The 17,755-nt window shown below is 34.1% G+C and overlaps 1 protein-coding gene across 1 annotated transcript; it reads right to left on the bottom strand.

Annotated features, from left to right (window-relative positions):
• Positions 1-511: 511 nt before the first annotated feature.
• On the bottom strand, positions 512-16,914 carry LOC136216502 (probable amino acid permease 7). Its single transcript, XM_066003026.1, has 5 exons — positions 16,735-16,914; positions 16,409-16,645; positions 8,126-8,219; positions 1,412-1,988; positions 512-1,127 (listed from the first exon to the last, which is right to left on the bottom strand). The coding sequence occupies exons 1-5, from the start codon at positions 16,790-16,792 to the stop codon at positions 726-728; spliced, it is 1,368 nt and encodes a 455-aa protein (XP_065859098.1). The 5' UTR covers positions 16,793-16,914; the 3' UTR covers positions 512-725.
• Between the last annotated feature and the right edge of the window lie 841 nt (positions 16,915-17,755).

Genomic DNA, 17,755 nt, shown 5'->3' with positions numbered 1-17,755 from the left:
AAATCACTCATATCTTCAGGGAAGGTAATCAAGCTGCGGATCGTCTTGCCTGTTTTGGCAAATCTGCGTCAGCGCTCCACTGGTGGCACTCTGCGCCTTATTTTTGTCAATTTCATGTTTTCGATTACCTTTGTAATGTTGCTCATATTCGTTTCCTTTAATTTTCTCCCCCTCTTGTAATTTTCTTTTTTTTATTAATAATATTCAGGGTTGATTAAGTGCGTTAGGGGTGCCAACCTAGTTGGGATGTCTAACCTCTTAATCGCGTCCCAATCTTTCATTAAAAAAACAAAATCTCAATTACTACAATGGTGACAATTTAATGTTCTTTTGAGTATACGTGAATTACTCCCCGGTATATATGTACATATATATAAAACCTATTTCTCATATGTATATAACTCCTCTTTTAACCACAAAAAAATCATCACATTCACCGGTACCCTTTATTTATTATGGTTTAAAATTACTAAATACAGAATGAATTAAGTATTTTAGTTATTAAAATACTTTATTAATTGAGGATATATAAGAAAAATATCGATAATATTTAATTTTTTTTTTGTTCAGCGTGTATATACATTTTTATGAGATAAAGGGAGTAACTAAGAACTACATTGGTACATACTATTCCATATAAATAAATGTACTAGCAAGCCACTAAAAAAGATAAATTCTTGATGAATGTTTCCTTCATTTCCTCTTCTTTTTCATTGATAAATAAATTAGCTTAGTTTTGCACTAATAACCCCTTCAACTGATCCAACCAAAGCAAAAGCAGCCACACAAAATACCACAATACTAAAAACTTGTAACATAACCCACTTAACTGTCCATGCTTCAATCTTCCTCTGCCTCAAATACATTCTAACTGGAAAATATATTGTCAAGGGCCAGAAATTCAATGCTCCCATCAACCCTATCACCTCGTTGAAGTAAGGAAATACCATCGCAATCGCGGTGGTCGACACCACGTACGCCGTTCTAAAACACAGCCTGAACGAGTTCAATCTAAAAGCTGGAAACAATGGGAGTTTCAAGCTATATTCCTTATTTATAAACTCGTTTTCTGGATATCTACGTGCATACCATTTCTCAATAGTAGCAAACACTGGCTGACTGTAAACCTGTCAAATGCATACAGAAACCGTTTAACTCAAAAGTTTAATCATTTTTTCAAAATTTTAATCAATTATGTCATGGAACCGTTTGAACTAAAAGTTTGAGTTGATAGTTAAGGTCCAATTATATATCTTATATTAATCTCTGATACACCCCCACACGCAAATGCCCCTTGGGCTTGCAGCCTGCACAACAGGATACCATATCATGGAACCGTTTTAGCCTACAGCTCAAGCTGATAGTTAAGGCTCAATCATATATCTTATATTAATCTCTAATAAATTCGTACCTGGTAGCCTCCAAGGAGATGAAGAACAATGCAAGCATTAGCGAAATCAATAAGCCAATAAGGCTCGTAAAACCCGAAACCTGTCAAGAGATTCCCAGGAGTATCTTGTCCAAAAGCTGCATATCCAAATCCTCCACAGCATAGATAGAAAAAAGTGGTCAAAATGAGAGCTATTGTGGATGCTTTCTTCATAGTCTTGTTTTCTGGTGGTGGTGATTTTAAGGTGTCTTGAATCTCAAGAAGAATTACAGAATATGGAAATGCAAAAGCAATGTCTCCTATTGCTTGAGATATATTCCAGATTTTATCTGTTGTGGTGGCAGCTGAAACTCCAGTTATGCTGCCCATTATGTATCCATTTTCTGCAACTTGTGCGACGCCGAGGGCGAATCCCATAGAGGAGTAGGCAAAGGACATGACAGCAGCAAGTATTGAAAGCCATTGCATTTCATGGAAATCTGGTATCTGAGAGAGAATGATTTGTGCTGCTCCAAATATTAGCATGTATAAGCTGTCTGAATATTCACATGCAGCTTCATGTCCTTCTCTATGGTAACAGTTTGATTTCTGTATTGCCCTTCAATCTCAACAATTTTATATAATCAGTTTTTAGGGGAAAAAGTGACAAAACAGAGAAAAATAAAACAAAACAAAAGGTTATTCTTGTTGCCACGTTCATATAAGTTTTTAGGGAGATTTTGTTGTATGGCATGGAAGATTTTACCTTTGAATGTTTTATTTAATTATTTGAATTTAGGAGAAGTTATTCAGATATTGCTTATGTTTAGGAGAAGTTATGGAAGTCAGTTGTAACCGATGTTTGTATTGCTGTATAAATTTCCTGAAGTTCAATAGAAGTTTGTATTGGTTCCAAACTCTTAAAAGTTAATTACTACAAATTGGTATCAGAGCCTTTTTTATCTTGAGGGACTTGTGAGTGAGAGGGAGAAAGATGGTAACAAATAATCCATCAAATCTTTCACCTCCAATCTTTGATGGAGAAAATTATCAAGTTTGGGCAATCAAAATGAAAACCCACTTGAAAGGTATTGGCTTATGGGAGTGGGTTGAAACTGAGAGGGAAATACAACCTCTTGGAAACAATCCGACACTCAATCAAATTCGAGCTCATGAAGACGAAGAAACGAAAGGTCCAAGAGCCTTGTCTCAAATCCATGCCGGTGTTGCTGAGTCCATTTTTCCAGAATTATGGGCTGCGAAACTGCCAAGCAAGTTTGAAGGGTCTCTATCATGGCAATGATAGAACAAGAAGAATGCAATTGTTAAATCTCAAAAGAGATTTCGAGATTTTGAGAATGGAAGAAAAGGAGACTCTACAAGAGTTTTCTGATAAACTAATGACGGTGATAAATAAAATCCGATTGATGGGAGAAGATATACCCGGTAGCCGAATCGTAGAGAAGGTGCTTGTAAGTTTGCTCGAAAGATTTGAGGCAAAAATTTCATCTCTGGAAGATTCCAGAGATATCAGTCAAATTTCCTTGTCTGAATTAATCAATGCTCTACATGCACAAGAGCAAAGAAGAAGTTTAAGAAAAGAAGGAACCCAACAAGTAGTTGAAGGTGCTTATATGGCAAATGGTTCATCTTCAAAAGGAAAAGCTCAGTCCAAATGTGCTATCTGTAGCAAGCCCGGTCACCATGAAGACGATTGCTGGCACAAAGGGAAGCCTCAGTGTCACAAGTGCAAAAGGTTTGGACATATTTAAAAGAATTGTACAACCAAGTCTGAAGAAAGTGTCAAGTTGACACATGTTGCCGAAGAAGAAGAAGAAGAAACATTGTTTTGAAATTGGTGAGATGTGCACCAATATGAAGCATTTGGAGAGAAGTGCTCCAATTCTAGAATGGTGATGGGAAGTACATCATCAAAACAAACTTTGAATCAAGAGGGAGTGTTGAGATTTGATCAAAATACGCTTAGCAGATTTAGACATGAAGCAGTTTCAGCCAACAGAGATATTTGTAGACAATCAAGCAGCTATTGCAATCTCTAAAGATCCCATTTTCCATGGGAAAACAAAGCATTTCAACATCAAACACTATCACTTGAGAGAAAAGCAGAAAGATGGTGAAGTCAAGCTGATTTATTGCAAAACAGAGGAGCAGATTGCAGATGTGCTGACCAAAGCTCTTCCAAAAGGAAGATTCGAATATTTGAGAAACAAGTTGGGTGTTTGTAAATACTAAGGCAATGAGGAGTTTGTTGGAAACATGCCTTAGTTAATTTATTAGCAGACAATGTTTTATTTAATTATTTGAATTCAGGAGAAGTTATTCACTTATTGCTTATGTTTAGGAGAAGTTATGGAAGTCAGTTGTAACTGATGTTTGTATTGCTGTATAAATTTTCTGAAGTTCAATAGAAGTTTATGTTGGTTCCAAACTCTTAAAAGTTAATTACTACAGAGTATATGAACCAGGGTTTTGTAGTTCGTGGAAGAACTTCTTAGAGGGGTTCAAGTAATAACAAAGGGAAAGGTATATCTCATTCTAGGTCTCATAAGAACCTAATTTTGTCACTTCTGCAGTAAAAATGGGCGTATAAGGGCCAATTGATTTAGGAGAAAAAATTAGATGAATGAAAAAGATAAAAATATTGAAAATACTGCACAAGCCGTCCATTCGTTCCAATTCATTAGTCCATCAAGGGAGCCATCCATTGATGGTGTTAGGTTTGTTGCAAGTAAGAATGGTGTGTTTAAAAAATTCAAACTGTCAAAAACCATGATTGAGAAATAAATTGGGAGGGAAATAAAATGTCTAAAGGCAGACAATGGTCTTGAATTTGTTTCTGGTGAATTTAATCAATTATATGAGAATGAAGGAATAGTTAAGCACCATACATGCACTTACCAACCACAACAGAATGACATTGTTGAACGCGTGAATATGGCAATCATTCATTTCTGATATAGCTTGCTATCTTGTGAACTAATTTTCACATGCATCCCTTAACATGAAAACTGCCGAGGAGGTGTGGTTTGAAAATCCTTATGATTTTTTAATTTAAAAGTCTTTGGTTGTCCACTATATATATGTCAATAATGGCAACAAATCGACACACAGAGCTAGAAAATGTATTGATTGGTTATGGTTTTTGGGTCAAGGATTATAAACTTCAGTGTCTTATTTCAAAGAAATTTGTAATAAGTATGGGATGTAAAATTTCATGAGTTAATTATGATACTGTTGGGGTTTAGTGTCCTATAGACAATTGTTCTAGGATACAAACTTAATGTAAATGAATTGTTCTTTATATCATTTGTTTAATGAGATATATGTTTTATAACTATATAAAAGCAATCCCTTTTAAGCACTAAATAAAGTCTAATAAAAGGAAATCCGTAAGTTTATTTAAAGTGATTATAAAGTGTTCATACAAGCATGAAGTGAGACAAAACTTTATAGTAAACTGATAAACTTAAAACAACCCTAAGTCAAGTGATATGTTTGGGATTGACATATCACTGTTGAGACTTGTATGTAACAATGTCTTCTGTCCGACAGAAAGCTGATCTCACAAGCTTCATATATACAGATATCTGGACAGTTACATAGATCCGATGAAACGTTGTTCATTAGGATTGGGGATCCGATTTGAGATAACAGGATGGGTAGATTCATCCTTGTCACCTGTTCATCTCATTGGTATTAATAGGTATAACTAATCCTCAGACTCAAAGGAATATTAATTGGTATTCTGGATTACGGAATGTGATGCTTTGACTCTGGTGTAACACGATCCTTAACAGAGATGACTCTGGGGTGTGAACAGTAGACGTTGGGTATCACAGGAAGGGATTGTGGAGTCGTTATATATTGGATTGAGCATTTATCACTCCCGATAAATGGGAGATACATCCATGGATCGCTTGTGGAAGACTCGAATATAAATCCTTGCAAGGTGATAGCTTAAGAGTAAGAAATACAGATTTCACTTAACCTATCTTTTTGAGTTGACTCGGCCTGTACAAGTAAAATGAACGTCTCGCTATATGTGACTTGACATCACCCATAGTCACAAGATTCAGTTCAAGGATGTAGTTGATAAAGGATCGAATTATACTGTAACTAATACGGAAAGGTTAACGACAGAATCAACCTGTCTTCTTATAGCTCTGGGGGAATGATTACGGACTTGCTAATCACATACTCTGTACATCATTCCGTTATGCAAAGATTAAATGTAATTCTTTAAAAATTAATTTAATAACGTTGCATACGGCTAGAAGCAATAAGAACCTAATGGATCACACATAAGACTTGGAACCTAAAAGAGAGATAGATGTTAATTAATTGATAGAAGCCCAATTGAGCCCAATAAGGCCCATGGACATAAGGGGGTCGAAATTCATGTAGTGATATACATGAATAATTAATTTGATTTTGTTAATCCTAATTAGATTAGGAATATGAATTAAATTAATTAAGAGATAATTAAGTTAGGAGTTTTAATTAGATTAATATACTCATATTATTATCCAATAAGGTTATCATTATTATCCTTAATGTATTAGATATATAGTGAGATAATAATTAGGAATTCTATTCCGAATGGAATTCCTATTCAGTAACCTAATTCTATCTAACTAGGGATTAGATACAAGAGATTATAAATACCCTTTCCCTTGAGATTTTCGAAATCCAAGCAAGCCATACCCTACTTGTGATTTTCAAAATTCACCTAGTCCAAGAGAGAGAAAATTCGACACCCCTAGTTCGAGGACGAGATTTCTCTACGGCTTCGTTTGATCAATTAATTTTCATCTATTTCTTTTATCCTTGATCTTGTGTTGATTAGTTAGAGGCAATCTACTTTGGTTGCTATTCAACGGTTGATACTAAATTAATCTTCCCGTGTTTTATTTCGTGTTTGGGAACTCGAAGAAGAAAAACAAACAAAAGGGAGAAATTCGTTTTACTACTCCTACATCAGGTCAGTTCACGATTTCGCAGATTCCCAGAGATTGAACCGTCGGATCATCGCGATTTTTGGACATGAGCTTCTAGACATATTCTTCCACGTTTCCACCGAAGGGATTGTCGTTCGGAGGTCTGGAAGATCTGTTTCGGATAGGGGAAGATTGGTAGACAGTTTCTATCTCTTTTGAAGTTGTGGGCACTTCGTTTGCAACGGTAGATAGAACTTCTAAAATGTATTTCTTCTTATCCTTCTTTATATGAAATAACGGTTAACGGATCTTGTGGTTAAATGGAAATAGGTTAAAAATTTTATATTTCTGCTGCTATACCTTAGCCTAATTTCCAACAGATACGTCCAAGAGGGGAAGGTTTTATTTCTAGTAAGGCAAGTCCTTATGAAATAACTGGCAAATTGATTGAGTTAGAGGTAATTCCTCCGTCTCTTGAAATGTCACCCAACACACCAACATTTGGGGAACTTGTTACTAATAAGTTGAGTTAGTTGTGATGTGAGTATCCAATGCAATACAATGTTTGTATGTATTTCTAAGAAAAGATCAAGCACAAAGATACATCCACCAATGTGGCAATGAAAATTAAGTTTCATACATTACTATTTCAAGTAAAGTAGAGTCAGATGGTGATCCAAGTTCCTTTAATAAGGCAATCAGGTCAATTGATTTTGAAAAATGGTTGGTTGCTATGGAAAACATCCAATCCCTTCACTAGAATGACATATGGAATATAGTTCTAGCACCCAAAGGTAAGGAAATATCGGCTGTAAACGAGTATATAAGAAGAAACACGGTATTCCTGGTGTGGACAACACACACTAGAAGGCAAGGCTTGTGGCACAAGGCTTCAATCAAGTTGTCAGGGTAGACTTCTATGACGTTTTCTCATCGCTAGTAAAACACACAATAATTCTTGCTTTATTGTCTCATGTTGGTATGAATGACTTCGAGTTGGAGAAACTGGATATCAAGACATATTTCTTGCATAGAGAGTTAAAGGGGAAGATTTGTAGGCAACGACATAGTGGGTTTAAGGCTAAAGAAAAGGAAGATAATGTATGCTTGTTGAAGAAATATTTTTACAAATAAAGTAGTCACCGAGGCAATTGTATAAGAGGTTTGATTCTTTTATGTTGTCATATGGTTGCACGAGATCATCTTATGATAGTTGTGTCTATCTGAAGAGGGTTGGATATTCCTTTCATCTATCTGTTATTATATGTTGACGATATGCTCATTGCTTGTAAACATCTGTCTGAAATTTGTAAGCTGAAAAATCTATTAAATTGAATTTAAGATGAAATACTTGGGTGGAGCCAAAAGAATCTTGGGTCTGGAGATTGTCAATGACATGGTAGCTGGAAAGTTATAACTTAACCATGAAAGGTATATTGAGAAAGTCCTTAAGAGGTTTGATATGACGAAATGCAAAGTCGATCCATTGGCAGTTCATTTTAAGCTTTCTACTATAATGTCACCACAGAAGTGGAGCGTAATCATATCGGAACTGATAATGCAAGGCTAGTTAATGTAAAAAAGGATTAATGAAAGACTTATGAATAAAACAGTGAAAGTTTATAGGCTTAATTAATGTGGTAATATAATGGATCAAGGGTCTGATATATAAAATAAAAAAAACCAAGAAACTCAATGGAATAAAACAATTTATCAAAGACCTTTTGAATAAAATAATATAAGTTAAAAAAACTTGAATATTTTTTTTTGTGTTCTAAAAAAGAAAAGTAAAATATACCTCACACTGATAGCAGTTGTAATGGTATAAGCTATTCCCACCCCATATAAGCTTATTTCTACGAAGATACCACATATCCACGATGCTTTCTTACCTGAAATTAATCCATCAATGCATTTTTTGTTATAATTAATATCTGACAAAATATCCTCAAATCCCTATTTCATTTTTCAATTTTCAACACATTAATCCTTTCGATTTCAATTTGACACATTAAGTAATTCATTAATTATAATTGTGATGGGAAAATATGAACATCAAACTAAATTAAAAATTCATGACCTATTTCATTGTACATCAAGAATAAAGCCTTAGTCTCGAAATGATTCGGGGTCGACATGACCTATTTCATTTGTATTTGTTGAATTTATGCTTTAGTAACTGCTACATTATTTTTGTATTATGTTTAGAATATCTCTTCTGTAAGTTTGATTTAGTTAGTTGCTGAAGTAGTTATTAATTCACTGATTTGTAGGAAGTGGTTATTCAACAGTTATTCTGTAACTGTTCCTGTTGTATTTAAACTCAGTATCAGATCAATAATATATACGCTTTTCACAACAAATTGAGTTGTTATCAAATCATCTCATTCATTCTCTTTTATTAGGTCTGAAGCTCTCTTCTTGAGGGATTTGTGAATTTGTTCTTATTTCTTTTTCTCTTATTCTTTTATGGATTCATCAGAAACTCCATTTACTGCATTAGCACCGCCTGTTTTCAATGGTGAAGGCTTTCATATTTGGGCAGCAAGGATGGAGGCACATCTAGAGGCTAATGATCTCTGGGAAGCTGTTGAAGAGGAATACGAAGTTCCTCCATTGTCCGAGAATCCAACTATGGCACAGATCAAAAATCACAAAGAGAAGAAATCAAGAAAGTCTAAAGCAATACAAAAGCTTTCTTTGCAAAACTCTCTTGTCCCTTTCATTCTCCCAAACTCATTACGTCCATTCAGCCTATTTTGTTCTTACATACGAAAATTAGGCTTACTTAGCGACTTTGATAGCGAGCGTCTAAGTGCCGCACGGGTTGGAAAAATAAACTCGTGACACTAAGGCCATAGCTACATTATTTGCTGCAGTCTCATCTGGTATCTTTATCAGAATCATGACAATGAAATCAACTTTTGAAGTCTGGAATTTCTTGAAGAAGGAATTTGAAGGAGATGAGAAGATCAAGGGAATGAAGGCTCTTAACTTGATCAGAGAATTTGAATTTCAAAAGATGAAGGATTTAGAAACTGTCAAAGAGTATTTAGACAAATTGCTTAACATTGCTAACAAAGTAAGATTACTTGGTACTGAATTTTCTGATTCTAGATTAGTTCAAAAGCTTCTTGTGACTGTTCCTGAAAGGTTTGAGGCAACCATTTCTTCTCTGGAAAACACTAAGGATCTGTCAAAAATTAGTTTGGCAGAGTTATTGAATGCTTTGCAGGCACAAGAGCAGAGGAGACTTTTGAGGTCTGAGAATTTTGTTGAAGGTGCATTATTTGCAAAGGGTCAATCCAGTTAGGGAGAAAAAGGGAAGAAGTACAAGAAGAATAAGAAGGAAGTTTCAGATTCTTCTAACACCAATGGAAGAACTAACTCTGACTTTCCTCCTTGTCATCATTGTGGGAAGAAAGGTCATCCACCTTTTAAATGTTGGAGAAGACCAGATCAACAATGTGAGAAGTGCCAAAAAGATAGGACATCATCAAAAGATCTGCAAAAGCAACACTCAACAAAAGTGATAATCAATAAGAAGAGGAGTATCTTTTTGTGGCTTCATGTTTTGCTGCTGGAAATTCAAGTGATAATTAACTTGTAGATAGCGGATGTACGAACCATATGACTTATGATCGTGCTTTGTTCAAAGAGCTAGATACATTAGCAGTTTCCAAAGTCCAAAATTGGAAATGGAGAATACATTCCAGTGAAGGGAAAAGGTACAGTAGCTATTAAGAGCACTTTAGGTACAAAAATAATCAAAGATGTATTATTTGTGCCTAACATAAGTCAGAATTTGTTGAGTGTTGGCCAACTTCTTGAGAAGGGTTTCAAAGTTTTATTTGAAACAAATCACTGCATCATAAAGGATTCAGCGGATAAAGATGTCTTCAAAGTGAAGATGAAAGGCAAGAGCTTTTGCATTGAATCCATTGAAGGAGGAGCAAATAGTGTTTACTGCAACACAAATTAATTCAGAAGTCTGGCAAAAAAGACTTGGGCATTTCAATCATGCTGCTGTTGTGAATTTGCAAAGAAAAGAGCTGGTTCAAGGATTACCACACCTTGAATCTGAAATTCCAGATTGCAGAGCTTGTCATCAAGGGAAGCAAACAAGACTTCCTTTCCAGCAATCAACTTGGAGGGCTGAAAAAAATTTGCAACTCATACACACAGATGTAGCAGGACCTCATAGAACTCATTCTTCTAATGGGAGTAAATATTTTTTAATCTTTATTGATGATTTTTCCAGGATGTGCTGGATTTATTTCCTCAAATTCAAGTCAGAGGTTGCTGGTGTATTTTGGAAGTTCAAGCAGTGGGTTGAAACTCAAAGTGGGTGCAAGATTCAAATTGTGAGGTCTAATAATGGCAAAGAATACACTTCTAAGCAGTTTGATCAATTCTGTGAAGAATCGGGCATCGAACATCAACTTACAGCTTCGTACACTCCACAATAAAATGGGGTTAGTGAGCGGAAAAATCGCACAATAATGGAGATGGCGAGGTGCTTATTGTATGAGAAGAACTTGCCAAAAGAGTATTGGGCTGAAGATGCACATACTGCAATGTTTCTTCTTAACAGACTTCCAACAAAAGCGGTGGAAGGAAAGACTCCATTTGAAACCTGGTATGGGCATAAACCATCTTTGAAAAATTTCAAGATTTTTGGCTGTTTGTGTTTTGTCTATGTGCCACAGATAAAACGAGAAAAGCTTGATAGCAAGGCAGAAGCTAGAATTTTTGGTGGTGTACAGTACAATCTCCAAAGCTTATAGAGTTTTCCAACCACATTTAAGGAAAATTCTAATAAGTAGAGATGTGCATTTTATGGAGAATGAAGAATGGAATTGGAAATGGGAGCAATCAATTTCAATTCTGACTCAAGTTTCAACTATTCACTTCAATGAAGATGAATTAGTTGATGATAGTCCCATTAGAGGTACACGATCACTTTCTGATATTTACCAAAGGTGTAATGTTGTTGTTCTTGAACCATCAGATTTTTGGGAAGCAAGGAAAGATCCTAAGTGGGTAGCTGCTATGAAGGAAGAGCTGAGGATGATTGAGAAAAATCAGATTGGTAATTGGTGAAAAAGCATGAAGACAGAAAAGTGATAGGTGTAAAATGGGTGTTCAAAACAAAATTGAATCATGATGGCTCCATAAACAAGCACAAGGCCAAACTTGTTGTTAAGGGGTATGCTCAAATTTATGGAGTGGATTTTTCTGACACATTTGCTCCTATTGCCAGGCTAGATACAATCAGATTGCTACTTGCTATGGCTGCACAAAAAGGTTGGAAGGTGTATCAACTTGATGTTAAATCTGCATTTTTGAATGGCTTGTTTGAGGAGGAGATATATGTAAAACAGCCTGATGGGTTTACAATAAAGGAGCATGACGATAAGGTTTATCTACTGAAAAAAGCTTTATATGGGTTGAAGCACGCACCTAGAGCATGGTACTGCAGAATTGACGAGCATTTGATGAAGCTGGGTTTCGAAAAAAGCGTCAGTGAAGTTACCCTCTACATTAAAGGTGATGAAATTGACTTTGTGGTTGTTACTTTGTATGTTGATGACTTGCTAGTTACAGGTAGCAATGTCAGTCTTGTTGAAGAATTTAAACAGGATATGTAAAAAAGTTTTGAGATGACTGATTTGGGAGAGATGGCTTACTTTCTTGGAATGGAAGTGAAGCAAAATCCAAACAACATTTTTGTCTGTCAAAAGAAGTATGCAAGGGAGGTTCTGAAAAAATTCAGAATGGAAGATTGTAGGGAAATGCCCACTCCAATGTGTAGAACCCAGAAGTTTAGCAAGGATGATGAAACTGAAAAGGTGGATGAGACTCTTTATAGAAGAATGGTTGGTTGTCTAATGTATTTAACAGCAACTAGACCTGATATTTTGCATGTTGTTAGTGTATTATCAAGATTTTGTCATTTTGCAACTGAAACTTATCTTACCGCTGCAAAAAGAGTGATGAGATATGTCAAATGAACACTTGATTTTGGAGTTAAGTTTTGTGCAAGTCAGAACTGTGTTTTGCAGGGATATTCTGATAGTGATCATGGTGGTTCTGAAGATATGAAGAGCACCTTAATTTGGGTTTCGGGATGTTTTCTTGGTGTTGTAAGAAGCAGGAGATAGTTGCACAATCAACTGCTGAGGCAGAGTTCATAGCAGCAACTGCAGCTGCGAATCAAGCTTTGTGGCTTAGAAAGTTAATGGTTGATCTAAAATTGGAACAAAAAGAAAGCACAGAAGTGTTTGTAGATAATCAAGCTGCTATTGCCATCTCAAATAATCCTGTATTTCATCGGAAAACAAAACATTTTAATATCAAGTTGTTCTTTCTCAGAGATGTGCAAAAGGAAGGATCTGTTAAGTTGAAGTATTGCCAGACTGATCTCCAACTGGCAAGACATATTCACCAAGCCATTGCCAAAGAGCAAGTTTGAGTTTCTTAGAGAAAAGCTTAGAGTTTGCAGCAACCAAAGCAAGGAGGAGTGTTGAATTTATGCTTTAGTAACTGCTACATTATTTTTATATTATGTTTAGAATATCTTCTTCTGTAAGTTTGATTTAGTCAGTTGCTGAAGTGGTTATTAATTTACTGATTTGTAGGAAGTGGTTATTCAACAGTTATTCTGTAACTGTTCCTGATGTATTTAAACTCAATAATATGTACGCTTTTCACAACAAATTGAGTTGTTATCAAATCATCTCATTCATTCTCTTTTATTAAGTCTGAAATTCCAACAGTATTTCAGAATATTTTTTATAGTTTGAAAAGAGAATTATATGCTTAATGTAACTATAAGGGAAAGGATGATGAAACTACAACTTATTTTGAGGGTTGTTTCACGCTGGATTGTTGGAGTCGTAGTAGTGGATTATCTTTTCTTTAGAAGAATAAAGCTTTTGTTGATCGTAGAGTTTCTCTAATAACCAGAGTAAATTACACCAATGGTACATGAACTTTACCATAATTCGCACTTTGGTACCTAGATTACATTTTGTCTCAAAAATATACCCAAAGTAACGATGACCGGACAATTAAGTATATTTTACCGGTTAATGGCCGGTCAAATCCGATTTTGATGAGTAAATTACACTGATGGTACCTGAACTTTACCCGAATTCACATTTTGGTACCTAGATTTCATTTTGTCCAAAAAATACACTTCAAGTAAAGATGACTCAATATTTTAGTATATTTGACCGATCAGTGATTGATCAACCCGAGTTTGACCATTTTAAATTAAAAATTGAAACCAATCATACACTCAATTAACATAAAATTATAACAGTATTATAATTTTATGTTAATTGAGTGTATGGTGAGTCTCAATGTTTAGTTCATGTTACCCGGTCACTAACCGATCAAATGAACTAAACTTTCAGTCACCTTTACTTGTGTTATGTTTTTAGGATAAAATAAAATCCAGGTACCGAAGTGCGAATTATGGTAAAGTTCGGGTACCATTAATGTAATTAACTCATGAAACTCGCGTTGACCAGTCATAACCGGTAAAAATATACTAAATTGTCCGGTCATCGTTACTTCAGGTATATTTTGGGACAAAATGTAATCTAGGTACCAAAGTGTAAACTATGTAAAGTTCAGGTACCATTGGTGTAGTTTACCCCTAATAACCATATAGTTGTGGTTCTGAATATGAAAAATGTGACCACTTTTCGTTTTAGGAGGTTTCAGGAGGTTCTATGGGTTTTCTGATGAAAATTGACGTCATGAGTCATGGGTTCTCCTTCAATGATTGTGTTCTATAAAAAATACCTCTTCCATGGAAAGATTCAAGTGGAAAGGTCAATCTCAAAATCGTGAAATTCATTGGTTATCTAGAAAACATTTATGTCTTTCAAAGTGTAAAGGCGTTGTGGGAGTTCATGACGCTCGTCTATTCAATCTCGCTCTTTTAATGAAACTAGGTTGGCGTTTGCTCAAAAATCCTTCTTCCATGATGTAACGAGTCTTACAAGCTAAATATTTTTTTCATAGTTTTTTTTCTTTGGGAAGAACTATGACGAAATCTAAGCTATGTTTGGCGTAGTATTTATGACTCAAAGGATTCTCTTGCAGATCATTTGAATACAAGTATTGGCTCGGGAGATTTGGCTTAAATTGATACATATAAAGCTTAATCAGATTAATACTATGTTAATGCTACTTCGTGAAGCATGAAATACTACTTCTGTCTCACTAATTAGGAGTAGGAGTAGTTTATAACTTAGAAAACCAAAATTTTCACGTTATTGAGTTGCTTAGATAACAAAAAAAAAAAGCCTATTACATTCGATATTTGCAAATAATTCTCGTGGATTTGATAATTGGACTTCTCAGATTATTATATATAACAAGATACACTTGTTCCTAAAGTCAGTTTGTTGAGCACCAGCTCAAGGCGCGTCACAAATCAGTTGGCAGATATATTTACTAGGGATAAGTTATAAAAACGTGGACCTTTAGGATCAATTTTATCCATAACATCATAAAATGACACAATTATACCTCTAATGTTTGCAATTTTAGCCTATTTACCCCTGAAGTTTGAAAGTTAGTTAATTTCCATCACTATTAATGGAGTATCCTATGTAGTCATGAATCTCGTTATCTCCACTTCGTGTGTGCATCATGTCATCAATTATTAGTAACCGATTAAAAACATGTGTACGCACATGAAAAAATAAAATAAAAAAATATCTCGCATTTTGTACTGGATTAAAGACATATATACACACGATAAATTTATTCAAAGTTCTAATTTTTTTTTTACGTGTACGCACGTGTCACTGATTTGCTATTAATAGTAGAGTGGAGATAACAAGATTCAAAACTATATATAATTTAAGTTACCATTTATAATGTTAAGAATAAATTGGCTCTTGGTTGTCTAGTGAAAGTATTTTAATCCAATCAACTTGATTTAATTTAGCATAATTTCGGTTTAGTTATTTAATAATCGGAATTATGTTGTGTATAATAATTGTGAATGTCTAATTATTGATGGGTCCAAAAATGAATTATTTATTTATTGGAATACTTGTATTTGTTTCACACACCAACATAATGGATTTGTTGCCAAACCCTGACGATTGCAAGATGTGACTTTGACGAATCTTATTATATATATAATCTGAATCTACTAGGATCTCAACAAAACTAATACCTACTGTACTAATTATTTTCACACTTTTCCAATTAAAATAAAAATAATTTTGTTTACAATTTGTCATTGAAAAAGAATTGATGGATTTTTATAATAGAGAACCCGCCCGCTAACAAATATAATGGATTTTTATATATATAAAAAATAACTAGGACTAAGACAATTCTTTAAATGCACAACATTAATTAATTTGGGATACAAGAATCTCAAAATTGGATTCTAGGCATGGATTAATTAATTAACTCATTACATGATTTTATTTATTTAATTTTTTTTTCCAAGGAAATTGGTTTAAACTTGCGTATTCAAAGACGTACTAACTGAGTTATACTGTTTTTACAATGATTAACAGTTATATATTTAGAAAATGAAATGGATGCATGATTATAGTTATTTAAGTACGTAATAAATCATGACTTGATTGAACATCACAGTAAATGTCTAAAGCTATGTTGGGTTATAGATTAGAAATAAATTTAAAAAAGAATACTATGTAAATGTATGTAGACACATTTTAATTAATTTCATGGCATAGAATGTAGCACATATATATAATATGGAAAAGGACATTTTAATTAGACACATATTTAATTGATTTATGAAAAAGACACATAGATGCAGGTAGGTGTTCTACCATTCCAAGTTTATGTTTCTACCAACCATTCAACCCCCTCCTTCCCATTTTAGTTTTTGTTCCACAATTGTATTCAACAACAAAAAAAAAAACATATATTTGAGTTACGTTTTAAAGTGAGTTAAACCTTTATTTACGTAACAATCCTCGCCTTTCTAAACATATTCTCGTTTAGGGTGAATTAAGTCTTTCTTTACGAAGATGAAAAATATATAAAAAAAGAAAGAGGAAGGAATAAATACCTAAAGATGCATCAACAGCCAGAAGATAAGAAGGATTTCTTCCAGGACCATATTCAGGATCAGGAAAACGGTACGAGTCGCATAGAAGGTATGTTGAAAAAAGGGTGATTAATGCAAAGAAGATGATCATCAATGGGCCTGCGATCCAGCCAAGCTGAGCTACACTCCATCCCAGTGATAGCACTCCTGACCCTATAACTCCTGTTATTATATGTGCCACTGCTGTCCATACACTCCCTGCCAGCCAAGCCAACACTTCCAAATTAATTAGAATATAAGATATGTAAAAGCAATTGAAGGATGAAATAAGAGAACAGAAAGCAAACCAGTTCTTTTGAGAGAAATCTGTGTATGCAACAATGGAGTCTCTTGTGTTTCTCTCATTTTTCAATCAATTTCAATACAGACTTGGCTCATGTAAAATGAGTTAAAAATAGGTAGTGAAGTTGATAAAATAGTTAGTTACGAGTTTGGCTCATCTTCTCTTCTTCAATTCTTGTGTATACGCCAACACTAACCCAACCAATTCCATTTTACCCTTATTTTAGTCTAATCCTAATAAATGCTACAACCTATTTATTTATTTATTTATTTATTTTACACATATATAAAAATAACTACATTTCTAATAAAACGGTACATGTGGTTTCAATGTTAGCAAATAGCATTTGTACTATTTGCTCGACGTACCATGTCATCCGCGCATCAAATCGATCATATATTTTAGGGTTTAGAGTTTATATTTTAGTCTCTCAAATTTTATATAAATAATTAACTATATATTAATTATAGAGTGTTAATATTTTATTAGTTGAGGTGTAACGTAACATTAAATTATTAGCTTGACGTACATATGACAGGTAAAATATCTTGTTAGAATAAAAATGAAATTTTTAATAATACTATTAAAATTTGAGAAATTTCGACATCATCACTGTTGAAGTTGATGATGTGGTTAATGCATTACGTATTAATTTTCCCTCCTATAATTCATTCTTTAAAAGAAAAATGCATGAATAGAGAAATTTCAAAATAATAGGTGAAATGAACCCATTACATGCTCCCAATCAATAAAAAAAAACAGTAAAGATGGCAACTAGAAGTAATCTAAGGTTCTTTCAAAAAGAAGTAATCTAAGGTTATCTGTCAAAAATAACAAAATGAAATACGTAGAGAAAAGTGATTGGAAAAAAATGTTCTAACTTTACCAGTATCGCTAGAATCCTTTATTGCTAACATCGAAATCACGGGTACTATTTAGTGGGGAAAAAATTAGTCTTCAAAGTGTTAAAATGTAAAATCACTGAATTTATTTTTAAACTTATGTCGCACCAATGATAAATTTGT

This window comes from Euphorbia lathyris, chromosome 2 (assembly GCF_963576675.1).
Source record: "Euphorbia lathyris chromosome 2, ddEupLath1.1, whole genome shotgun sequence".
NCBI classification, from domain to species: Eukaryota; Viridiplantae; Streptophyta; class Magnoliopsida; order Malpighiales; family Euphorbiaceae; genus Euphorbia; species Euphorbia lathyris.
This window is presented reverse-complemented; position numbering and strand designations above follow the sequence as displayed.